The sequence below is a fragment of the Castanea sativa genome, chromosome 2 (assembly GCF_040712315.1).
Source record: "Castanea sativa cultivar Marrone di Chiusa Pesio chromosome 2, ASM4071231v1".
NCBI classification, from domain to species: Eukaryota; Viridiplantae; Streptophyta; class Magnoliopsida; order Fagales; family Fagaceae; genus Castanea; species Castanea sativa.
The window spans coordinates 14,230,581-14,258,016 of record NC_134014.1 but is presented as its reverse complement, the minus strand read 5'-3'; the positions used below and the strand labels follow the sequence as shown (position 1 = coordinate 14,258,016).

The 27,436-nt window shown below is 34.3% G+C and overlaps 1 protein-coding gene across 1 annotated transcript; it reads right to left on the bottom strand.

The window, feature by feature from the left end:
* Window positions 1–5,748: 5,748 nt before the first annotated feature.
* Window positions 5,749–27,114, bottom strand: LOC142624481 (E3 ubiquitin-protein ligase UPL6). Its single transcript, XM_075798054.1, has 26 exons — window positions 26,720–27,114; window positions 21,489–21,586; window positions 21,203–21,330; window positions 20,754–20,865; window positions 19,630–19,810; window positions 16,659–16,841; window positions 16,160–16,342; window positions 15,813–15,894; window positions 15,277–15,395; window positions 14,865–15,166; window positions 14,591–14,687; window positions 14,134–14,277; window positions 13,800–13,883; window positions 13,616–13,702; window positions 13,252–13,392; window positions 12,970–13,095; window positions 12,138–12,236; window positions 11,605–11,672; window positions 10,460–10,526; window positions 9,537–9,707; window positions 9,357–9,446; window positions 8,406–8,486; window positions 7,832–7,905; window positions 7,631–7,702; window positions 7,257–7,346; window positions 5,749–6,449 (listed from the first exon to the last, which is right to left on the bottom strand). The coding sequence occupies exons 1-26, from the start codon at window positions 26,876–26,878 to the stop codon at window positions 6,383–6,385; spliced, it is 3,105 nt and encodes a 1,034-aa protein (XP_075654169.1). The 5' UTR covers window positions 26,879–27,114; the 3' UTR covers window positions 5,749–6,382.
* Window positions 27,115–27,436: the final 322 nt, after the last annotated feature.

The window sequence follows — 27,436 nt, the reverse complement described above, 5'->3', positions numbered from 1 at the left end:
ACATAACCTATGAGATTTATGTAAGTGCTAGAGATACTTTCTCATTTTGAAGACAATGATCACATGCACAGGATAACATTTTTACATTTATATGTTGTAGACACCGATTAACATCACCTATTAAAGTAGGTAAAAATTCACAACAATATTAAAGTGACAAATCGTAATGAGAATATCATTTTTACATAACTCATCACTAACGATACTTTTATCATGAACTAATAACAATGTATCCCATCAAAAATAAATAAATAAATAACAATGTATCACTTCAACTATTGTAAGTAAGAAAGTGAAAAAGTTTCTGAATCATTAGATTTTTTGGAATCATAAATTTAAAATATTACAATGTCTCAAATGTTTTGTTTTTAATCCCACGGTATAATATGCAAGTGAGAGAGAGAATTTTCCTATTTATAACATTAGAACTTTTTTGAGATGAACAAGGTTTTTTTTTTTTTTTTTTAATCTTCTTTAACCCATTATGTGATAACTCATAAAACCATCAATTTATATTATTTAAACAAGACACATAACTCATTAAAGAAGTTATAATACTGTGGTGGGCCTTTTGTGATTTTGGGTTGGACTGCCTCCTGCTGTACTAGGCCTAAGTGTTCTGGATAAGAGGGTCGGGACCAACCCAACTGCAACTCACTTTAGTCCGACTTGTGCACAAACTATACCTTGTTTGCCGAAACTTTAGTCACATGCCCATGGTAGGCAAAGTTACCGCAAAAAAGTTATGGCAGATGGGTGCAATGAAACAATGATAAGTGGGATACGTTTCTGTTATGCAAACTAAGTAAACAATCTTTCATTAAAGTAAGAAAAAAGAACACGTTATAAGTGTAATAATAAAGACAGGAGGAGAAACGATAACAATAATTGGTAAAATCAAAGAAGAAGAAGATTAGTATGCCACATTCAGTTTTGTCATGGGACTAAGGTCAAGGAGGGAACCATTTTCTCAATGTGGGTAACCTCGCATGAGAATCCTACCGCAGAAATTACTCACTTTGAGGGAAAGGGCCTAAATGGCTTGCGCCCAAACTAATTCTTTATCTTTAGCAGAGGGTAGGCTTTAGGAGGGAGAAAAAGAAAAAGCCTATTGGTGCATGCCTTCCATTCTACTCTCTCTTGTTCTTTTCTCTAACTCTCAGCTTCTTTTCCTCTGTTTTACTATTTCAATTTTTTCCCTTTGTTTTCTTTCTTTTTTTTTCTTGTGTTTTCTCATGCGATGTGAGGATGATTACTCTTGTGGTGATTGTTGCCTCTTTTTTTTTTTACTGTGCACGGCAAAGGCCCTTTATATACTGTCTACCGCGACTGTTTTTTACCATTTTACCCTTTAACAACCTTTGTCTAGTCTGGATGTCCTTGCCGACCACCACTGGTTTGTCAGCTGCCCAGCCACCACCACTTACTTATACTAGCTGTGTCACTCCTCATTATCAAACAAAGAAGGCTATTTTGTTTGTTTGCTCACTGTGACATTCTAATCTGCCACGATGTGGGTGTTCTCTCTTTTTATCCCTCATGGCATGCACCTAGTGGTTCCAGCTCATCCTTCCTCTTTTGGGTGATATGTCATCCCAGCAGGACATTTCTCCTAAAAAAGCTTGAGCAGGAACCTCAGAATAAAGCACCTTCTCCTCATCGCCAGACCATACCCTCTCTTACCTTTGACCCATAACCCACCACTCCTGTATTGACTGGGTACAAGCTGGTCTAGTCTGGGTCTTGCGCGTGCTCCACTTCCTATGTACGTTAAAAGCTTGTCTGCTGCTCATGCATTTACCATGGTCTGAAGGCTCATCTGTGTATTCTACTGCTCATCCTTCATCTTATGGCATAAACTGTTTTTTGGTCTTTCATTCTTTATTGGCTTGCTTCTTTCAAGGGCTGGGTCTTGCTTGAGTTTTTCTCTTTTTAGTCCATTCCTTGCTCCACCCGTAGTCTTGTTGTCATTCCTGCCATACCACTCTGCTATCATTGCCATGATGTTATTTGACCCGTGTTTGCTGGGCCTCTTTGGGCCTGCTGCCCATCATTCTTTCAATGACTCCGTATGGTCATTCATGCTACTTTGTACTTTTTCAACCCATTACATTGCAAGTGGGCTCTTTAGTCCCATTTCTTTCTCCTTGGGCATCCTTAGCCCATTTGCTTTCATTGGCATCCTCGGCCCATTTCTTAATTCTTCATTCTCATGGGCACTTTGCTAACTCTTTTGGGTTTCCTTAACCCAATTACTTTATCCTTTATCCTTGGAGCTCATGAACTTTCCATCAACCTCTTTCTTTTTTACTTCGTTACTTCAGACCTGTCGTGGTCCATTCTTACTTTTCTTCATTACATAATGCCCATGGGTTTACTACTTCCTTCTTTGGACTCTTTTAGACCCATTTGCTTTTCTCAAGACTCATTTATTTATTTTATGGGCCTATGATCCATTATTCCTGTCATTAATGGTTCCTTCCTATCAATCCACTAACTCTCTTCTTGCCCATATTGTTGGGCTTCTTCCGGCTGCTGAGCTTTCGAAAATGAGCATCAACAAATACTAAAAGTTTCATAGGTGGTTTTATTAGAGGAATTTTCCACCAAATTGATTTGGAGATGGGCTTTTTCTTTTTGATATAGATAGATAGTGAAAAAAGGGAATGAAATTTGAATAACAGACATAGAACACTATAAAGAATGCTATTATCAATGAGAAATCACTTAATACCCTATTTATAACATTAAAACTAATTGCTTCAACTATGCGCCCTTAAGAAATAGACTGGTTATTCCACAAGTATAAGAGTCCGTTTGATTGGAGGGGTGGAAAAGTGGGAGAAAAGAAAATGGTGAGAAGATGGAAAAATAAGATAATAGAAAAGATTATATTTTCTCTCATTTTTGTTTGGTTGGAGGTGGAAAAGTAAAAGGATGGAAAAAAAATGAGCTTCGATAAATTTACTCATATACCCTTGTTAAAAAATGATGTCCAATTAAAACAAAAAAGTGACAAATAACCACACAAAAAAGAGCAATTACCCAAATTTATTATAAAAATAAAAATCATGTCCCAAAAAAAAAAAATCACATCTAGTAAAAAAAATTGGGTGATTGCTTTTTTTTTTGTCCTTTTTCTTTTTTGGTTTAACTAGATATGATTTTTTTTTTTGGACGTGATTTTTATTTTTTAATAAATTGGGTGATTGCTTTTTTTTTTTTTGGTTGTTTGTCTCTTTTCTGTATTAATTGGCCATCATTTTTTAACAATGGTGTATGAGTAAATTTATACAAACTCACTTTTTCCATCCTTCTACTTTTCCACTTCCAACCAAACAAAAAGGAGAGAAATTAAAATCTTTTTTATCCTTCCACTTTTCCACTCCTCTAACCAAACGGACCCTTACGCTCGGTTTGTTTTGCTGGAAAACCTTATGTAAAGATAGTTTTCCACATTTTTCAGTGTTTGGTAGCACAAAAAAAAATGGTCAGTGGAAAACTATCTTTAATTAATAGAAAATCCTAATAAAAATAAGGCTTGTTTTCTATAGGTTGTTTTCCAAAATTTTTTTTTTGGAAAACAATCTTTCTCACGGTACGCTCTCTTACTCTTTCTCTCTTCCCTTTTCTTTTTCTTTCCTCACACCCTCACTGTCACTAACTCTGGTCTCCCCTCTTATATAGATCTCTCTCTCTCTCTCTCTCTCTCTCTCTCCATGTTTCTCTTCCCCTTTATAACACAGTTCTCTTATTAGATTTTTTTCCCCTCATTGCTCAATAATTATTTCATTCCTCTCTACCAACTTGCAAAAAAGAACATATTTGCAGCAGTAATTATTTCATTCCTCTCTCCTAAAATCCCAATTATTTACTTTGAATTTCAAACTTGATTTTATTTTTTTCTCTAAGAAATTTTTGGTTTGATGGATTCCAGGTAGTTCTTTTTTGCACATAAAAGTGCTAAAAAATATATATATATAAAAAATAAAAAAGAAGAAGAAAGAATGAATGAAGTAAAATACAAAAATTTTAAACATAGTGCTGGCTCTAAATTGCTTTTATATAGGATAATCTTTACGGTAAATTAATAATATTGTTATATAATGAATGATAATTGTTTAGGGGAAATGTATTTGTTGGCAGATACATTATGCAAATACTATGCAATGATAATAGACTATGTAGATACATTATATAAATACATAATTTCGAATTCTATTAAAAACTTGTGGTTGACTATAGTAGACAATTAGTGTACCAGCAAAAAGAATAGACAATTAAAAGTTATTGTTATTTATACTTATTAAAGATGTATTTCCATGTCAATTTTATGTATAAAGACAAATGGTTGATATATATACATATATATGTATGTATGTATGTATGGATGTTATTGTCCATATATATGAGCAAGATAAGTGGTAGAGATCATGAAAATTTGACAACTAATTTTGATTGTATCTATTGTCAATATTTTAGTATGAAAACCAAATTCATTCTTGGTTTTATTTATTTATTTTTTTTATATATATTGATTACATTAGTTGGTTTACATAATACACATGTTTTAAATTATACAAGAAATATAAAAAATAAAAATAAAAATTTGCATACCAAATACCAAAAAATATTCTCAAGCTCATTTTTAAGGTCGTTACCAAACACTGAAAAATGATATAGTTTTCTAAAAAATGCTCTTTGAAAAATGAACAATTTTCCAGAAAACCTTTATACTGAAATAAACAAGGCGTTAGATTAAATTAAAGTATAATTTCTATCTTATATCCATAAAAAAGAAACAGACTGAGATTTATAAAATCCGACTTGGACGTTCGATCTAAATGGGAATCCAAGCAGTGCACGCTAGGAAGATTTTAGTCGCCTTTTTGCTGAGGCAAATGCTATAAAAATACGAAACAAGCGTAATAATAACAATAAACCTAATAATTATATCAATACTAACAAGTAACCCTCTCTCATACTTTTTTTTTTTTGTTGGTTTCATTCCTTTAAAATAAGTAGGGATGGAGACAAAAATTAGTAGATTGGAGAAAAACTTTTCAAATATCTTATATATTTTCTTTTTGGATATGAATTTTAAAAATTTAACCGTTGAATTTCATGCCCTTTATGTTCTTAACATATATATCACATTTCATTCAAATCGGATTTTATTTATTATTCGATCAATAAATTTATTTTTTATACTTATCTGATGACATAACAATTAATCTTTGATTTTCTTAAAATTTTACAAGCATTAAAGAAATATTAAAAATATACAATCTAACAATTAATTTTTCAAAGTTTACACTTAATATAAAAATACATGAGAAGTTTGAAGAATTTTTTTCCAAACTAGTTTAAAGAAAAACTTTGTTCGTGAAATTAAATACCAAGTTTTCCCATGAAAAGAACTATGTAAACACGTCTTGGAATGTTGCTACTGATCACGGTAAAACTAATAAAAAGAAACCATATAAAACATACTCTTTAGCTAAAATGCCAGTGTAATAATACATAGCTACCTTTTTTTTTAATAGCTTCAAATTATCTCCTATTTATAAACTTATAATGTATAGCATAGTGTAATAGTCTTTCTGGGGGCCAATAAGTGAAACAGATGAAGCAGAAAGAGAGGACATCATTCAAAATTTTATAACGAGGATTTCACACACGAGAAACAACATTAATACAAATAATATGTTCTCGAAATTTGGTTCCCAAGTGGCTCAACCAACAAAAAGACCGAATAAAAATCATTATTATGCCACAATAATAGTTATTAAATCAGTTTACAGTGTGAGCAACTGAGCATATTAGAAATATGATACTCCTTCATTCCTCTAATTTACAACGCATCATATATATGTAAGATAGGGGAAAAAATGTGGAAAAATTAGAAAACTGCCTAAGCACTGAATTTTCTACAAAGACCTACTTACATGTGATCATCACTTCCTTTTTTTTTTCTTTTTTTTTTTTTGCTTTTTTCTTTTGATAGTCGTGGTCATCCCTTCTCATTTACACAAACATATAACAGACCTTTTAAAAAAATTAGTCTACAAAAAGATCACATTCATAAGACCAACTAGTCCTGCATGCCTGTACTACACAATGCCGATCTATTTTATAGATATCACTTATGTACATTTTGAAATTAAATAAGCAGGCTGGCCAGAATATCATTTACATGCCAATTTAATCAGCCTACACTCTGCCTTTCGATCTTTGTAGTCTTCTAGGAAGTTCTGATGGTCATTGACACTTCCAAGAATGCAGAAACATAAAACCGATAACACAGATCAGAGTCACAGACTGTCTACCGACAGCTTTCCTCCACTTGACAAACATTTGGCATAGTTGTCATGTGGGTCAATCAGCTCAAATCAAAACCAGCATCAGCATTTATAGCATATAGCAACTTTGTTTCCAGTTGCTCTTTGCTGTAAAAAAAGCATGTCATCAGAGAATGAATAATCTTCAATAGAAAGTGACACAAGAAATAAGAGACAACAATTGACAAGAACAAATAACGAGGCAAAGTAAACAGTTCAGAAAATTTTTCTTTAGAAAGAAATATCTATTCTTAGGCTGTTTATGAATTTAGATATTTGGCTACACTTGCTTTGGGCCTTCTTTCAGTAGGAAAGGAAGTGCTAATGAAAGCGTGAAGGTCCTTAAGTGAGAAAAAAAAAAATCAATACCAAAGCTGGCCCAAATGATCAGATGATCAGAGTTTCCTGACAAGATGTGGCAAGTGGTAGTAGACATCCACAAAAGAGAGAGAGAGTGAAAGCTTAGTAGATTTTAGAAACTTTATATGTCATATTCCCAACTGCATGTGTATCTTCCAAAAATAAAGGACTTTGTCAAACCCTCCATGAAACCATGGGTTACGCTTATGTCATTCACTAACAAGTACATAATTAAACAACATAATATTTCTTAGATTAAATATATTGGTATGATTGCACTTATCAAAGAAGGCTGACTTACAACCTATTTCTGGTGAGGTTATAAATTGTGCTCTTGAAAGTACCATATGGATATAGGACAATACTCTTTCTTTTTCATTTGTTTTACTTTGATTGTTATCTTCTAGTAATATGGCAGGATCTTTAGAATATGAATACACAAGTGCTTGAGGTTGAACCCATAACTCCAAATCTTGTTTATGGGAGAGAAGACACTATATGGTCCCAAGAAAAACTCATTGCATTTCCAGAAAGGAAGTTAGGACTGGGACAAACCTTCTATATGGTGGAAGCTTTAGAAGATTCATACAAGTAGCTGATGTTGGTAACCGGTCGAGAGCCTCCTCAGAAGCATTACCAGCAGCCCTAAAATAAGAGAGGCAAACAAACAGTCAAACTAGAGAGAGAGAGAGAGAGAGAGAGAGAGAGGCGGGGAAAAGATTTGACAAACACTCTCAGAGCCATTCGGCTAAGATCAAATACCATAATTTTTTTGATAATTCTATAGTTACAACGGGAGTGGGGGGATATGATGCCTGAATGCCTCCATTGGAAACCCCAAGAGGTGCCAACCAGTTGGGCTGCAAGGCTCTTGGCAAGATCAAATATTATAATTCCCCTTATCAAATTAAAATCGGTCAAACAATTACCTTTGTATGCAAAATAAAGGCTCAAGATATTTGAATCCAAGGAGGGGTCCTCGTGAGCACCCAGTCACAAACCTGAAAAACTCCAATCTAGTTAATCATCCTTTTTAATACGCATTTTTTTTAAAGCTAACAAAATACATAAAATTAAAGCAGCCTACATAAATAAACAGAATGGATGTTATGGTAGATTATATAACTCACTTCAAGAATTTCTTTTGATTTTCCAATGAAAAGCTTTTGAGGACTTCCCAGAACATCTCTATGACATAATGCTCCTGTTGAACAATAAAAATTTAGTAATTGCACTTGCATAAGAAACAAAATTTTGGTTCTGGAAAATGGGCAATAGTATATGTTTTAAATGTCGTCTTGTTATCATGCCATGTAAAACTTATGCATAATAAATATCTACATTAAATTGTATGCTGCTTCATTGGAATGAAACCCAGAAATATGATCACGCAATTTGTGATAAAAGTTCTAGTAATTCAAAATGCCAGAGAGCTTGGCAGCAAGAAGTCTAACTCTTCATTATGCCCTTGAGAAAGCACATCTAGCCCAGTTGCTAATTTAATGACAAAAAAAGAGCGGAAGGCAGTATCTATGTAGTGATCACTAAGTTCATCTTGGGCAAGAACCATCTAGGAGAATACATATAAACAATCCAGTAACTACAAAGACACTACAACAAACTATATATGGATTTATACTGTGCCATACAAAGCCACTTTTTTGAGTACATCAATAAAAAGATAAAATTAAAATGGGATCTTACTTTATGATAGCCACCTGCATAATTAGTGTGCAATCGTAGATCATCAACATCCAAGCTTTCAAGTGAACCTGAAATCAGAAGCTGGAAAAAAAAAAGTGTCAAAGTGGGATGTAAAGATCAATATGATACATTAAATTTCAAAAAGAAAGGAAAATAAATTGTCACATTGCAAGTTGCAACATCATGCACTTGCCCTCAAGTGACAAATGCAATGCTAATATATTTTCACCCTCCACCTTGCTCTTACAAGGGGAGAAAGTGCAATTTGAATCAGAGCTCAAGTGCATTGCTATTATAGATGATAATGTTTTGTAATTCATTTTAAGTGCTCAAACACAAAGTACATTCTTGGATAGATGAAGCCGCCACTCGAGTAACCATGATTTTCATCTGAAATTATGAGATGGCAGGAAAACATATCATAGCATGTATATCAGGGTTGAACTATCAATAAAAAAATAGCAACTAAAACATACAACAGATGAGAACAAATCATCTGGATTCCTAACACTACAATTTGGAATAAGTCAGTATGGGTGAAATCTCTGTATTTTTTTATTGGACTGTTTACACTATTTACGAGCAAGACATGACTTTCTATGGTTGCCCTAATACAACGGATTTTCCAGCAAAGGAAGAGAAACAAAAGAAAGCAAAGCAAGTTAATGGTCCAGAAAAAACATTGTACCAGAAGCTGCGTGCTTCACAATGATAACCACGGCCAAATATCTTAATTCACAGATCAAGCACTAGGACCATTAATTAATTTTTTTTTAAATGATGTGCAACTTCACATTTATTATCTGTTACTTATTTATATTGTAATGCATTCACCAAGAATCTTCTGATGTATAGATCCCTTCAAAAGCAATTCCAGGCTAGAAGTAAATAATATGATGACAGTTTCATACAACAAAGCATAACTTATGAAGATAGAGTGGACAACAGTACCTGCAGTTCATGCTCATTAAACATGTCAATCCAATCTTTCTGTATAAGTTGCTGAAAACCCCTCAAGAAATGAGAACTTTGTTGACGTATCTGATAGCAATATTATTAATCGTGTCATAACAATATAAAAGAAGATACAGTCTGGGATGAAACTTGAACTAATGAAGAGGATTACACCACCTGAAAATTCAAACGGTGATTGGCTACAAGATGAATAAATGTAATAACGTTCTCGTTAGTAACACGCAAGTTTCTTCCTCCTGGAAGTAGGTCATCTTCTGTTTGCTCTCCATATTCATTATTGACAATAACAAAATACAGTTCCAACTCTGAAATGTCACCTTCATAATGCTGTCACAATAAATAAGCAAAGAGAAAGAGTGCTTCCGGTTAGAATAACCAGTGAGAATGTGAAAGGATGCCCTATGGAAATATAAATATCCCTTCTAATTTTCCTTATCAAGCAAAGAAGGGCCCACTCCCCTCTCCCCTCCATTTTTTTTTTAAAGGAAAGAAAATGGAGGTACATGATTATCTGCATGCAACACTAATCTAAATATCATTTGAGTGAAAATAAAGGGTAAAAAGAATTAGTAATCAGGCATTGGCCTTTTAATTATAAACATAGTGGGGCAAACACAAAAGTAAAGACTAAGAATTTTAAAAATCAACAATAAGTAAAAGGCTCCCAACTACCAAAACTTGTAAAGAATGCCATTGACTTCCCTGTAGCAATGGTCCAAGTATGGATATCACATAACCCACTACAAGCACCTTATCAATTTTACAAGAAAAGAGATGATGCAGACCAAAAACTAAATAAGCACAAGTCATCCATGAAATTGGTCATGATATAAGAATCATTCTTTTCTTCTCTCTGATTATAGTGGCCTTGCTCTTTGTCTAATATTAGACTAACGGTAACAAACCAGACATCTCTAAAACCATGAAGAGGTAGGATGGGCAGTTGGTCAGATCTGGTATAGTTTTGCCATGTTGTAAGAGAGGCATGAATAATGATATGAAAAAATATGTAGGCCTGTCAGCCAAATTTAACATAGCATAAGACATGAAAATATGAAGGGAAGACAGCAAAACATTACCTTCAAGAAAATAAGATGACGATACAATTCTGGGTCCAATGATGGCAAGTCATTCAAATAATTATACCTATTCAAAAAGAAAAAAGTACATGTCAGATATGATACTGCAGGGAAAACATTAAATATGATTCGTCATGAAAAAAAAAATCAAAGAAGAGAAAAGTGAAAACGTTAGACATTTCCCACAATTTATTAAACTCCAACACTAGGGGTGCTACTAATTACATATAATACAGCTACTAAATCTCCAGAATTACTTAAGGGCATTGGCAATCCACAGCTAGAATAGCACGTCGCATTCATCAGTTCATTCATTTTGTATACAATAACGAGTTAGAATCTCTCTCTCTCTCTCTCTCTCTCTCTCCTTGTGTGATCATAATGATGGCAGAAGCCAAATTCTACCGACAACATCATTGTGAACTAAATTTGCCACTGGAACTATTACATTGATTATCACTCTTAACTCACTGAGAGACTCATGGTTAGTGCCTTTAAACATATATAGTAGTAGAAGAGGAGGAGAAAATGTGTGGTCAAATAAAATTTGGGGATCAAAAACAATAAAATTCAAAAAAAAAAAAAAATTACTTGTACATAAATCCATAGATGGCAAAAAATGCAAAATACCAGTCAGGTGAATAACAATCTCAAGGTGATAAATGAACGTGTGACACAATAGCACATTCAAAAAAAGCAGGAGCAGAAGTGTGATAATGGGTGTTGGGGAAAAAGTGGGCCCAAATCTGATTAACCTAATTGTCATCTCCCAAAGTGAAATAGTAAAGGATTCAGATCAACTATAAGGTGAAGTAACCCTAAAAATATTGGCTATAAATTAATACGTTTTTGTCGTTTCTCATGAATCTTCAATACAATAAAGTGAACCCTATCATATTTTTTCAATCAGTATATACCCGCATCTGCGGCAGATATTATCCAGCTTTTAAAACCTCCAGTCTTTTTCCCCAGTATATTATGTTTTCACAAAAACTTTGGTATGCGTAAGTAACTTTGATTTGCCCATTTCAGGTGCAGATTGTAACATGATTCAACTATAGCCATAAATAATTCAGAGGAAAAAAAATGAAAAAGCAAACAAGCTATTGAAATGAATAAAGCAGGAAATCATTCTGAAACCTTACTTCTGCTTTAATTTGCTCAAGAAAAATGTGGCAAATGGTATATCAACAAGAATGCCTTCAAACATAGCCTACAAGGACAAGAGCTACATTAGGTTGCGTCAGAAAGCATAGAAGGAATTAAATTAGCACAAAGACAAATTAAAATCATCCAAAATTTAAATAACTTTATATCAGAGTATTAAAGTAAGTTGATTGAGCAGCCTATCCCAACAGCATTATACTGCTGCTCAGAAGCAGCAGGATACAGTCACCTTAACTGATAATAAAAAAATCAATTCATGTTAGTCATGTCATTTGCACACTTCATCATTTCTTTCTGACCAAACAGCTCATAAATTGCCTTCCTCAATGAAAAGGGATAACTAGGCAAGTTGCCTTTATTTATCTATTCTTTAGTCAAAACCTGGGTTCCTGGTATGGCATATGGGTAAAGAAACCAACAGCATGGGATGCTCTTCAAGTCTCAGCCAACCAAATGCAGGTCCATAACATATGACAGAAACAATGGACTAGCAAATGAACACATATCTTACCTTTGCAAGAAGAGTTCCAAGAAAATGGAAAAATTGGAGATGCTGTTCATGAATCATTCCCGATCCAGGATTAGGGTAGAGCAAGTGATCGGTTGTTTCCTGGATGTAAAATCCAAGCAGAGGATCAGTAGAACACAATGCACATATTTACAATGAGGAAAAATCAGTAGACATTAACAAGTATTTGGACTGCAAATTTTTAAAGTTGGCCATCAGGACTAGCCATAGTATCAGAATGACACATTGATTTAAGATGAATGCCTCCCAGATTGTGGGCTTATATGGTTGTGCATTAAAGAGCTTTAAAACTATAGAAGTGCTTTTTGGAGCAAAAGGGGTGTGTCTAGCAAAAGTGGGGAAAAGGGCTTTAAGACCCGTAAAGCTTTTCAGTGGTTTTAGAAAAAGCTCAAATCTTGAGCTTTTAAGAATAAAACTCTACGATTTACTGTGCATGCTTTATAAACCCTGAGCTTTTAAGTACTATTCACTGTAATTTGCCAAACTCTCAATTTGTTGTGCAACTAGATAAAATAATTGAAATGTTCTATAAGGTTTTGTGTGACTTGGGGAGTTAGCAACTGAACTTTGACCTACATGTATTTTCTTAAAATATCTCCAGTAACAACTAATGCTTCCTTTAGACTCCATTTTTGGTTACAAGAAAACTTTGAGGTAATCCGATCGTAACTTTCTCATGACGTAAGGCAACATTTTGGGGAAAACATGTTTCCTGCAAGAAAAACTGTTACTGGTGGGTGCCACATCTTTTCCTAACCACCAAAAATATCTCAATCTTGGAGTTACTGACTCATATAGGCAACTTAAATACAACCTTAAATAAACCATACTGGACATCAAAAGCTGCTCGAGTGATATTCTCCATGAAATCCTTGAAAATTCCACCACCATCAATGCCAGCTTCCTCAACTCCAAATTCATTGACAAATGTTACGCGAATCTGTAAGTAAACAGCCCACCGTAATTAGTCTGATACTAAATAACAGCAAACATATTGTCGTCTTTCTATGACAAAACAAAGATGCAGAGAATTATTTTTTGAACTACAGATAGCAAGTGTGATATGTTATAGACATAAAGACAAAAAGGGAATTACCACTCCTCGAAGATCCTCTTCAGACAATGCACTCATCTGATTATAGGCATCTTCCAGAATATGATCCCTTCGTATTCTGAATCGATTTCTACTAAAGACAGAATTAGACCCATGTCTTTGCCGCACTGCTGATAACTGTGACTGATAAATGGATTGAAAGAAAATAGTTAAAGACATTTTAAAAAATAAAAAATAAAAAGCAATTCAGAATTAGTTCAGTCACTTGACTTTAAAAATAATAATTATTTATCTAAAAAGGGAAATCCAAAAAACAGCGCTATTGTTTACACACACAGTCAATTCTATCATTCACAATTAATGACAATCCCATCTTGAAACTGAGTGTAAACAGTTAACCACTTACATTGAATATTTTAACCCTGCTCGTAAATGGTACCAAGAAAGGACCTTGCTTCAATATGTCATTTGCTCGTGTATTTTCCGTTACAGCCTGGCACAAAAATATAAAAACAAGAAGAAAAGGTTTGAAAACCAGAACCATAGATTTTTGTTCTAGGAGTGTCAAGATGCAAGAGAGAATCTATCACCTGAGAAATAAAGAATTCATTAACACCATCAGCATGGAAGTCACTGGGGGATGTAAACTGCCGTCTGTTGTTCCAATCTTGCAACTATGACAATAGTTTATACAATAAATTAGAAGTGCAAAAGCAAAACAGAGCCCAATATTATCTATATGTCATAATTTTGGTCCAACACAACTTAAAAATCCTTAGCAATAATGAAGAAAAATATAGGACCCATAATAAATAATGACAAATAATTGAAAGCCTAAAAAAACGACATATGATGACTTCTAAGTAGGAAATATGATTTACCAAATAACATCACAGATATTCAAGAACACATGCTTAAATGTACCTGTGAGAGGAGCTCAGATGCCACAATGCTAACCCTTTCTTGAATGAATTCCTCAGTATGCCTCTTATTGGAAGAGGTCTTCCTGGCAAATTTCATGGAATTTGATGGGGTTGTGGGATTTACCCATAAAAGCTGCCATAGGGCCTGCAGAAAATGGCATAGTGCGTATTACAACAATGTCAATTGAAAAGATCACAATCTAATATTACCAGTTATAGCTGTTAAACAAATAGGTAGTAGGTGGCCTACACACTACTACTGATCATGGTTATCATACCAATAAAAGACAACCAATCAAAGTTCTATTATTGCTGATCCATACACCAATGGCACCATCTGGCCAAAGGATATGGATTTCAAAAGTATCCAGACATCCAAAAAGTGTCTTTCAGGAACAAGTTTATAAAGTACTTCACATTTCCAAATGTGCCTTAAGATGCAGATTTTCCAACATTACCTGTCTTAGAATAATGATAAGACATCTAATATCCTTCAACGACAGTGGCTTCTCCTGCTCATAGAACTCCTCATTATCAACTATTGTAAGCATGTGCCTGGTTAACCAAGAGGAGTTAGACAGGTTAATTCAACTTGTATCAACCTCAGAAACAGCTAGAAGTCAATTCAACATCAAATACAATACAAAAACAAGAGTAAGAATAGATAGATAACTGCACATCCATAAAATACTGTATTAGAAGGAACTACCAGAATTTAACAAGGCCTCTTACTTGTACACTGGACAGAACACAGCCAGGGGTAGCAGCCAACCAGGAGCATCTCCTGATAGATATGATAACTGCTGTGACAAAGATGACCATTTCTGATTCTCATGGCACCGCTTCATAAAATTCCAAAGCACGGAAACAAGTTCAGTTCTGTAAGCTAGTACAGTCATGATTCGTTCAAGAGGTAAAGTGTTGAAAGTGACATGCAGAAAAGCACAGGCTGCACCAACAGCTGCCACTTCTTTATCATCAGGTCCATCGTGTGAATTACTGGCAAGTGAAATTCCCCCAAATAACAAATTTGTCTGCACCAGACAGCACAGAATTCCAAATTTTTGTTACAATTAAGAAGAGATTTTTATTAATGTAAAATTTTCATTTTGAAGACTAATATGAAGTGTCAAGAAGACTATACCAGTTGTAGAAGAAAGCGGGGATCTATAGCATTGCATATCTGTTGTTCCAAATCCCTGTTCAAAACTATTTCTGTTACTTCATCATCTATAATCATATCATCGTCACCCAGCATGGGACCTGTAGCAAACATAAATATTTCAATCAAGTTTTTGAAAGAAAAGGATAAAAGGTAACACAATTACACTTTTTGATAATTTGACAGTTGGGGGTGGGTGGGGGATTTTGAACCCTAGATGCATCCATTGGAAACATCAGGAGGTGCCAACTAGTTGGCCTACAAGACTCTTGGCAGGTACCACGATTACACTTACACAAGTTGTATTACCAAATTTAATTTGTCAATAAAACAGGAAAAAATTGAACAAAAAGAAATAATATACAAAGCAAATAACAATTAGAAAAAGGGAAAATAACCAGATTACATAATAGCTTTCAGACTTAAAAACTTGTAGCAAGTATCAAGTCATGAATTCAAGAGAGTGAGGATGGAGAGAGGGACAGAGACTCAAGCATATAATAAGAAAGAGGCCATACTTTCTTTACTCTCTCTACTAGATGATTTCATGGAAGGAAGTTCCTCTAACAAAAACGTTGTAACAGCAGCAAGGTCTACAGCCTGATCAAGTTAAACAAAATAAATCAAATTAGCTTCAAAACCAAACAGAATCACTGCACAACTTGATCATGTCAAAGAACAGCATTACATGATCCAAAACCTAATAAATCTAAGGAATCCAATCCTTTAAAGGAAAATAAATATAAAATGAAAGCATGCTCACAAATTCTCAACCATTTTCATTCTTAATGAAGTACCGAAGAATTTAAAGCATAATGAAGAACAACAGATGGCAATCTAATCATAATTTGCAACAGTTGCTTACCATTTCAAATGAGCAATTAGGCTGAGATAAAGCATCTCCAGCAGTTTCTAAAATATTTCCAAGAAGACAGGCATAACCAGGATGTTCAGTGGATATATCATTAGGAAGTACATTAGCACAATTTTGCACACAAAATGCCATCTGATGAAGGTAATGTTGGCTTAGGCCCCTTGTTGCAAAAACCTAGATGGCAAAAGATCACTTGAGTTAGATCAGAAGACACGCCTTGACAATAATTAACAGGAAAAAAGTAATTCCCCAAAAAAAAAAAATATATATATATATATATAGATGAAGACCACCCAGCAGTTCTGCAGCATAAGCAGGAAATAAACCAGGAAAATCTACAATTTGTTACATTAAGCAGAATCTATTAGTGGACTTTATTAAAAATAACCCAGGGGCTCTTGAGTACTTTGTGCCTCCACTAAGTACCAAATGAAGTTAAAAACAATAACTATTAAGTCTCAACAAGAGGGCGATCGAAAAAAATTGCTACCTCTTTTAAGTATGGGAAAAACTTCCATAAGAAAGGAATTGTAAGAATCTGGGATGAAAAACTCCATTGTGGATCAATATTTGGACAGGTGCATGGATTCCGACCAATGTGAGGAATTACAAGGGCAAGCACACGCTCCAACGACGACACCATCTCAATGGAAGCAGCAGTCTTTGTACTTTCCTGCAGAGAATAAAAAGATACTTTCAAGCACAGTATATGTGAATGCATTATGGAAAGATCAATATAGAATAAAAAGAACAATCTCTAGAAACAAGATCACTGGACAAGTTAAACCAATCATGAGAAGATGATTGATACTAGTGACATACATTCCAGCAATGAGAAGCAAAACAATAGAGAGAGAACAATAACATAGCTAGATATCACCATGACTGAATTTGTCTTCTCACAGTCCTTGATTTCGATTTTGATGGTCCTAATATACTATATAATGTCCAGAAACCTTCAGATCAAGTTCATTGATATATAGAATAAAAGTTTAGTTTGATTCTATCTTTGCACCAGCCAGTAAGAAGGGGAAATGGAATCACTATAAAACTGAAGGCTTTATAACATCAATCAAATCTTTTAGTGCCAATTTATTCTTTTTTTTTTTTTGTTTGATAAGTAAGAAGAGAATATTATTAATAAGAGAAAAGCAAGAAAAATACAAAGAGTTCACGGTAGTGAACAGAGGAAAAAGGAAACAAAAAGACTTAAGCAGCCCCTAATCTATTCTAATAGACGAAAGAAAATCCATAAGGGTAGAACAATCCGAGAAACCCCAACATCGAGACCAGTCAAAGAGGGTCCGCTGGCAAGACTCTAATAACTGAACCACAATTTTCCCCTCATCCTCAAAAGACCGCCAATTCCGTTCAAACCAAATAGTCCATATTAAACAGCCTGGGACCAAATTCCAAATATCAAAACTATGCTTCCCAAGCCAATGATACCAACTAAATAATAAGTCCACAACTGAACTCTTTGTATCTTTCATATCTTTCTTAGCCATAGAGATGCTTGTTAAATTGACAGTAGAAGAAATCACATTCTAAGATAAATAGCTAATATGTTATGTGAAGTAGAACCTACCAAAAAGCAACCAAGCAACCGGGAACTCAGAAATATCCTTTGTTAGCAAACATCAAGAACGAATGGTTATCTTGATTTATTAGAAATTGAACAGGTAAAGAAAATTGTCATTGAGTTACATACTTGTTTTACTCATTTAAAAACAAATAAACTGCAGTCACTGTAGTCAGCAGCTCCAAGAAAATAAAACCTGACAATTTGCATCATTGCAGTCATTTAATATTTATACAGTTACAATTATTTACATTCCCAATGTGCCTATGATGTAGCATCAGGCAGGCTAAATTTCGTACCGTCATTCATTATGCACAGAAAAAACATTGTCTGAAACAACCTTAAATATTACTCTAAAAATTTTACTTTGAAAAAAGTAACACTTAAATGTTTGGTTTAGAGGAGTAAAGACACCCAACAAATCCAACCATTTCCCATCTTACAAACTTGATTATACCATAAAACCATGTCCATGAAACTTAAATGCAAACTCACACCTCTAGATACTAAAACTAGAAACAATCAATAATATGCGAACTCAAAGAAGTATCAGAAATAACTCAAAGAAGTATCAGAAATAACTTATATGACACCATATATCTCAACCAATGAATGGTCTAACAAACCATGTTTGGATTTCTGGCATTAATAATCCTTATCCTCGCCAAAGAAAATTGGAATTAAAGAATATGATCTGGGGAGCATGCCAATTTAAAAGTAATTATTATTTTAAATAAATAAATAATACAATTAAAAAATATATATAAAAATAAATAAAAAGAAGAAGAAGTATACTATTAATAAAAGGAGAGATCCCACGGTATATCCAATTTTCCAACTCAAAAGCAAAGAAAAATTAGTGAAAGTGTTCAAATGACTTTCATCTCAAACTTCCATTCACTCTTATCAGTTACTTGGAATTGAAACAGAAGCAAACATATTCTCATACCCACAAAAAACCAGATTAGAACTGTGGATAGATTTGGTTCTAGCATCCCAGCCTGAAATTAAATCTCCAAATATAAAATTTCACAAAATGAGAAACAATTCCAATAAGTTATCCAACGCCAAGGTTTAAAGTTAACAGTACAATTTTATAAGATTGTTATAAGATTAGCTATGCTCTATGAACTAATTGTTGGATTGTTAAGAAGCAACATATTCATAATATAAGTGTAACTGAAATGAGAATGTTAAGATGGATAAATAGAAATGCACAAAATAATAGAATTCAAAATGAGGAAATCCTCTTAAAGATAAGTGGTCCCTATTGATAAAATGATGAGGGAAAGTCGCTTAAGATGGTTTTGTCATATTCAGAGAAGGGCGACTAATGCATCCATAAGAAAGAGTGAGTTAATTCAAGTTGAGGGAACCAAAAAAAGGTAAGGAAGACCAAAAACTAGTTGTAGAAAAATGACATGTCAATTAAGGAAGTAGCAGAAACTATAACTTCAAATAGAATAGATTGGGGGAAAAGAATACATGTGGCCAACCTTGACAAATCTGTTGAGAAACCATAGCCAACCTCAAAAATTTTGGGACTTATGCATGACTGAACAGCATATCCATTTTGGAAACATACTCAATAAGGCTAATGAAAGGCCCCTAACAATAATCTTAGGGCGTCAGGTAAAAAAAAAAAGTCAAATATAATGGCTTTCAACATACTTCGATGATCATCAGAACTTGCAGTGTTATGATACACACCTCAACACCATGATTACAAAGAACACACTCCTTAACATCAAAGATTTGGGGACAAAGAAGAAAATTAGGGGGGAGAGCCTCACATATAGAAATGCCTTCTATAGGATAAACTAAAATAGAAGAAAACCAGGAAAAAAAATGAAGAAAAAGATGCTGATAAGAAACATACCTTCCATGTAAGAGCAATCTCCCTAAACAGACTGAATGTCTTTCTTTGCAAAAGATAGCCAACTATGTTACAAAACCATGGAAGTTTTGGATCTATCAATGAAACTACCGCTTCCAGCAAGAGAGTCATTGAGACGCTAGATTCCTCGGGTTTCATTGATAGTTGCTCCTTCAATCGATTCCTGTCCAACAAAACAAATAAGCAACACTTGCATTTAACAGCAACACAAACAAAGGAAGAAAAATTCAAAGTTATTAATTAAAAAAGTAATGTCTATCCAATAACTTCATTATACTTTAGATTAAAAAACACATAAAAGAAAATGATAAAATACAGATACGTTGATACAAGAAAAAAAAAAAACTAGCAGGACACAATAACACATGGATTCACTGAAAAATAAATATTTTCTCACATCTGAACAATTTTTTGTAAGACTGGTACATACCCATTGTTTATTCTGTTATAGTTTAGCCATGTAACCATTCTTAATTACGTGTTAGTCAAAACATAGGGCACGCCCTTAGTTGTTTTCAGTCGTGTACTTTTTTATTCTATACCAAAGAGCTTCATAACCTTATGCCAAGGCCTATCTGATACTTACTGAGTTCTGGATTCCCATTGTGTATCCAACAAGGATCAGATACCTTTCAAAAGTTAAAACTAATAAGTTTAAATATTGTAAATATTTATGAAAAACAGAAGGGGGTTGAAGAAAGACAACATTCAAGAACCATTATTTTGCTTAAACAATACTGAGGTGTGCAGAATAAAATGACTCCAGTTAACGCTTAGGATGAATGACTGACAATGGTGATTTCATATAAAAAGTATATGAAAATTTTGATGCCAGCCATATATAATAAGTGAACATTTTTTGATAAGTAATAAAGATTCATTGATATTAAAAAGAGAGTCACCCAAGTACACAGGGAGTATACAAGGGGGAACAAATCAAAGACAAACATTACAAAAATCAAGTAAATCCAAAATAGAAGAAAAAGGATGGTTTCTCCACACTGAGAACCAATCAAGATGCAATAAACTCTTGCATTCTAAAGAACTGAATCTCAGCAATTTGTGAAAATTTTGCAGGAGTGGGGAAGGGAGTCAATATAGCCAACCTATTCTGATGCACGGCCTCAACACAAGCATATGCAAGCTGCTTCACTCTGTAGTCCACCAAAGCATGATTAGATGAATAATCCCTGCCTGCAAAGAGGCTCACGGTGTCCCCTGTTGCATGATCAGATATTGTTAAAACCATCAAACAAAGATTCTAAGCAGCAAAGTGACACATGCAAAGCAGCAAAGATTCCAATCAGATACTGTTAACATTATCAGATCACATTTCAGACATACAAGGAAGAGCAAAAACCAATCACATGCTTCAATCTCATGATAAGTACTAAATACAAAGTGGAGAACTGCTTCAGTATGCATGTTGTCCTTTTTTTCAAAAATATGTACAAATCATCCCTTTTATCACACTAAAGTTTATTGCATAACAAAAATTACTCAAACAACTTGTACAAAAGACAAATCTTTGAGAAGGCACACTGATGAAACTTACCACTATCTCGAGTGAATTGCACAAGTAATCGGCATGTCTCCACAAGAATTGCAAAATCACCAGGATTTCGTGCATTAAAGAAAAAAAGTAACTGGCGAAGGAACTCTGAATCTGGGCTAAAACAATGCCTGATTGATCAAGTGGAAGAATTCGTTCAATATAAAGAAGATGCACGGTTCAAGCAAAGCCATTGCACAACATACTACCAAATATATATTAAGGGAAACTACAAGCAAAGAAGCAATTAAACAAATTTGTAATGTCAACAAGGATCTAACACTGCTACCTGTCTACATTTTGGCAGAACTTCCCATAGGTTTCATAGAACTGCTGTTGCACCTTAAAATGTTCAGCTTTTACTGCCCTTCTCCCTCTGAAGCATTTCTGCAGTTAGTAATCAGTCAACACATTGCAAGAGATTCATGAAACTTATTTTCATTGCTTACATAGAGAACAACCTCAGTAAAGCCAATAGCTGCATGTTCTTTAAATCAAAATTATACCGTAAACTACTAACTAGATTATTATACAACAAGTGGGATTTGGATCCAATGCAAATTGCCATAGCTAGGGCTATTGCACCGTACAATACCCCTAAATCATATACAAAAATTTTCAACATTTACTTTTTTACTTTTAACCTTTTGAATCCAATGGCTGAGATTAAAAGTTAACCTTTTAATTTTTTATCCCAACTATTGAAAAGTATTGCACAGTGCCTAGCTATTTCACCGAATAAGTGAGCAAATATCAGTTCAAAATTTCATATTTGCACGAGCATCCAATAAAATTCATCCTATAAATGTTAGACACGACTAAATCATAAAAGTCCAAGGCTCAATATCATGTGTATTTTGACACGTGAAATAATAACTCCACTCAAAATGGATCTAGATGGTCCAATCTGATTTTCATTAACAAGTATATGGATGCTATTTTTTTTTTATAAGTAATATGTGGATGCTATGTTTTATTACACACTTCTTTACAATAATTGACATTTTTTTTAGAAAGTAAAAAGGTTCTGATAATAGTGTACACTCTTATTAGGCAATCTAGATGCTACCTTCAACGCTTTTTTTTTATATGTATATAACAGAAATTTTTTTGCCGAAATGATAAACATCGCAACCCATGTACACAGGAATTCCACTGAATTAGAGAAACAAAAAAAAAAAGTGACCGCTTAAATCAACCATCCAATCATACATGAGCGTAAGAAAAACATTTGAACTCCAAAGGAGATCTTTTTATCCCTTCACATGTACAATTGTTGTGCTCTCTCCAAACAGTCCACATGATGCACAGTTTTTTTTTTTTTTTTGATGAGTAAATAAATTTATTAAAGGTAAAAAGCAATCCCAATACACTAGTTGTGAACAGAGGAAAGCGAAAGAGGGGGAAGAAAAACAATTTGAAACCCTAGATACCAACACTACAATGCCATCCAAAACCCCCTTTCCAACAAGCCAACAATTTGAAACCCTTCTTAACCAAAAACCAATGAATACCGAACAAACAAATTACTACCAACCATAGAGTATAATGCAAAATCCCAACGAAGGATAAAGTGATATATGGACTCCGTACTCTTCTTGCACATGCAACACCACTCTACTATACAAAAATTCTTTTTTAAAGACCATCCATTGTAAGAATCTTTCCTCTACTGGATGTCCACATGAAAAAACTACTTTTGTGGGAACCTTAGCCCTACTAATTTTATTCAACAGAATGATTAGTAGGTTTATGTTTCACAAATCTACTTAGAGCATTATTGGCCAGACCAAATATAACTAAAAATACTTTTAACTTTTTTTTTTTTTTTTCTTTTTTCCGTTTCTATAATGCTCACATCAAGTATGTACTTATCAAGAAAAACAAATGATCACATAGAATATGCGCAAGAGAGAGAAAGGCCCAATAATTCAATAACATAATATATGCTTATACATATATAAACGATGTTTACAATAGATGAAAGACTTTGACAGCACTACTATCGCTAGCTATGACCTTTAATTTTCATTTTTCTCTCATTTTTCACAAATCAATTATGATCAGCATTTGACAATCTGCTATCTCTATTTTCACACCATCTCATTACTTACACACATATTACATTTAGATTTTCCAGGTAATGTTTAATCTTTATTACATTCCCTTGCACTCCATCGAAACAATGTGAACACTCAGTCAACATCTTCAGATCATATCACATTCCATTCCTAGCATAATAAGGACTTAATTTTTTTTTTTTTTTTTTGATAAGTAACAAAGAAATTTTAAAAAAACACACAGCCCAGTACATAGGAAATGTACAAAAAGGCAAGGACTTAATTTTAATAATAATATTATTATTATTATTATTATTATTGTGGGGACTAAAAGGACCTAAGTAAGTATTTGGGCCTTGGGCTTTATTGATGGGCGCTAGTTTGTTTTAGACTAAAAGCCCCTAGAACTCCAGGTCGGCCCATGAGTCGAGAGTCCGAGGATTCGTCCGAGGACGAATCTCTCCTCAGACAGACCCGCGATGACCCTGGAATTCGCCAAAAAGATTAAGGCAGAGTTCTGAAAAAACCGTTGGTTATGAGGGGGATTTAAGTACCCTCCGGACGCAACGGTGTGAGAAAAATATCTCAGAAAAAGGCTGCTACCTCCACATTAAAGATCCCGCACCTACTACCCTGGCCGCATTAATGGGGAAGTGACCCTGAACAGTAGAAGGGGCCTTCTAGCCATTGCTTAAGGATCTAGGGGTGAGATTTGTGTGACACGTGGATGAAGGGGTAAGGAGAAGAAGTATTTAAAGAGGGAAGAGAGTAAAGAAAGGGAGGGGGGAGGAAGAAGAAAAGGCTTTTTTGGAAAAGAACTAGAGAAGGACTAAGAACTGTAACCTTTGAAAGGAAGAAGAGAAATAATATATAAGTCGTCCTCGGTTTATGTCTGAGGAGATTCATTTTGCCCTATTTGTCCATTGTTTGTAAATACTGTAACATTCTAGCCTGTTCATCAAGCTTCGAACACCACTAAACTAGATTGCGAACCCACACTCTACAAATTTAATTGTTTAAGGCTCATTGGGCCTGAGCCCACGTGTGTTTTTGGGTCCAAGTGCAATTGTGCACTTACAATTATTATTATTATTATTATTACAAAATCGCTTCTAGTTTTACTTATCAAAAATATAATAATATTATTATCCAACCACTCCATCTAGCAAAACTACTCTGAAAATAATTTCCCCTTAAATATGTCCCAATGTTGTTAGATTTATTTTTATAAGTAGTAAAATTGTATAACTCATAAAAAATGAGTCACCAAAGTATACAAGAAATACACTGGGGTAAACAATCAGTTACAAAAGTTACATGAATCTAGTAAATCAACAATAGAAAATAAAGAAGAGTTCCTCATGGATGACAACCAATCCAATAAGGTTCTAAAAAAGAATAACTTGAGATCAAGCATAGAATTCTTAGTGTCTTCAAAACTCCAACTATTCCTTTCCCTCCAAATGCACCACATCAAGCAAGGGGGGATGATCATCCAAATATGACTATTCCAGTGACGAACACATCGACCTTACCAACAAGCTAAAAGCTCTAAAACAGATTTTGGCATCACCCACTAAACTCCAAACAAACCCAATATCATGGACCATAAGTCTAAATCAATAGAGCAGTGTAGCAAAAGGTGATTGACAGATTCACCATTACATTTGCAAATATAACACCAATCTGTACTTCGTATTTTCCTCAACCTCAAGTTGTCAATTGTCAAAATCTTACCCAAAGCAATAGTCCATACAAAAAAGTCTACTCTCAAGAGGGCCTTTGATCTCCAAATGATTTTCCAAGGGAAAAATTGATGCTTGGAGAGGCACCCAGAAGATGGTAGAAAGTACTAACCTTGAAGCCCTTTTTCTGATCTGGTTTCCAGCGCATCTTATCCTCCCCAATCCCCCTAATAACCACACCCTAAATGATATCCATGGAGGTCATCAAAGAATCCAATTCCCAGTCACAATGTTGTTACATTAAAAATTAGTTATTATCAACTCTTTCATAACCAAGCCTCTCTCTCTCTCTCTCTCTCTCTCTCTCTCATCCACGTCATCCACTCGTCTAGGGCATCAAAATTCATATAGTATGGACTACATAGTGTCCCACAATTTAGTCTAACAACAATCTTCAAAGCTGTCAATTCAATTCATTGCATTTCCAATTCCAAGACTTGATATAAAAAATTACACTAACAACGCCACAATATATGCATTAAAATTAACTTTCAAATCCATTACCTAATGTCACGCACCCCTTCATATAGTAACAAGCAAACTATCAATTCCTTATGCTAACAAGTATATATAATTTGCAACAAAACAACTAAGTTCAAAGATTGAAGCACACATAAAAGAATGAACCAAACATGGCACTGTAAGCCTTGAGTCTCAAATCCATTGCCGAATATCACACACCCTTTCCACATGGTCTCTACCGAATTTTCAGCTCCTTACACTAAAAACCAGAATCAATTTGCAATGACAAACAACTAAAATCGAAGATCAGAGAAGCACGGGTAAAAGCATGAACCAAATGTGTCATTTTAAGCATTAACCTAATAACACCTTCCCCTTCTCACATAGCCACTACCAGATTTTCAGCTCCTTACCCTGAAAACGAGACTCAATTTGCGATAAAACAACTAAACTTGAAGATCATAGTACCGCACGTAAAAGCATAAACAAATGTGTCATTACAGCATTGTGTCTCAAATCCATTACCAAATATCACACACCCTTTTCACACAGCCTCTACCTAATTTTCACTTCCTTACTTAACAACTATAAACAATTTACGACAAAATATATAAATTAGAAGATTGAAGCACGCGTTAGAGTACTGGAAAAAAAATGCAGCAACATAAGCATTCTAATTAAGTCTCGAAAGCCGTACTGCCTGTACCAAATTTCCAGCTCCTTACTCTAAAAACCAAGACCAATTTGCAATAAAACAACTAAATTTGAAGATCAAATAAGCACACATAAACGCACAAAAAAAAAAAAAATCCGTTTCAATGTAACTGTAAGCATTAAAATTAATTCTCAAATCCACTGCCTAATAGTTTTCACACACAAACTACAAAATTTTCAATTCCCTAAGTAATAAGTATAATCAATTCGTGAGAAATGGACTAAATTCGAAGAGCAAAGTGCAACAAGAAGCAATAAAATTAAGTCTCAAAATCCAACTACCGAATACCACATGGCCTCTACCAAATTATGTTCCTTAGGTAAAAACCAGAACAAATTTGCGATAAAAACAACTAAATTCGAAGATCAAGTAAGCACATGTAAAAGCACGAAGATAATTTCAGCAATGCAAGCATCTAAAATCGATTACCTAATAGTACTTCACACAGTCTCAAAAACCAGAATCAATTTGCAAACAAAACCGAGACTCTAAATTTGAAGATCGAAAGCAAGAGCAAGCAAAAGCGAAAAAAGCGAACCTGAATTTTGAGGGCAGCGGAGTTTTGCTGGCGCAACCACAATCGGCGGTTCCGCTCCAATCTGGTCTGTTCCAGAAGCTTCTGTCTATCTCTTTCCTTCGAACTCCGACCTCCCAAATCGACTCGCTTCCGAGTCGACGGATCGCCCGAGAAGAACATGTTCCACTGAGTCGACTCGCCCAATTCACAAAGAAAACAAAAGTAAAAAAATCTCTCGCTCTCTCTCTCTCTCTCTCTCTCTCTAGCTTGAAGAAGAAGAAAAAAAAAAAGGTTACCCTAGAATCGAGGAAAGAGAAGTCTGTGAAGTAAACGATTGATTGGGTGGAAAGGAAAAGAGGAGAGAAAGGGGTTTTCCTTCTACTTGCGCTTTTTTTCTTCTACTTGTGTTGTTTGTTGGTGGTGACTTTGGTTGATTTTGATTTTGATGCCTGCTTTGCTACAAAACCAAAAAACACAAAAGTAGGTGTACGTATGCAGCCAGGTGCAGCGTGCAGGAGGGGTTTTTTTTGTCCGTGTCTTCGACTTTATATATATATATATATATATATATATATATGGAAATACCTTTTTCTAATTCCTTTTTTTTTTTTTTTGGAGGATCATTCTAATTCCAATTCTGATTTGATTTTGTATTTGTGTGTATATATATAATGCGTCGACGCTGGTTTTCGTCTTTACAACTTTTAAATTTCGCCTCTTTAAACTGTTTCCGGGGCG

Coding starts and splice junctions, on each gene's coding strand:
- LOC142624481 (XM_075798054.1), bottom strand. CDS start 26,878: ATGTTCTTCTCGGGCGATCCGTCGACTCGGAAGCGAGTCGATTTGGGA. Junction 15,895..16,159: donor CTAATTGCTCATTTGAAATG/GTAAGCAACTGT, acceptor TAACTTGATCAG/GCTGTAGACCTTGCTGCTGT. Junction 8,487..9,356: donor TTAATGAGCATGAACTGCAG/GTACTGTTGTCC, acceptor TTTTTTTTCCAG/CTTCTGATTTCAGGTTCACT.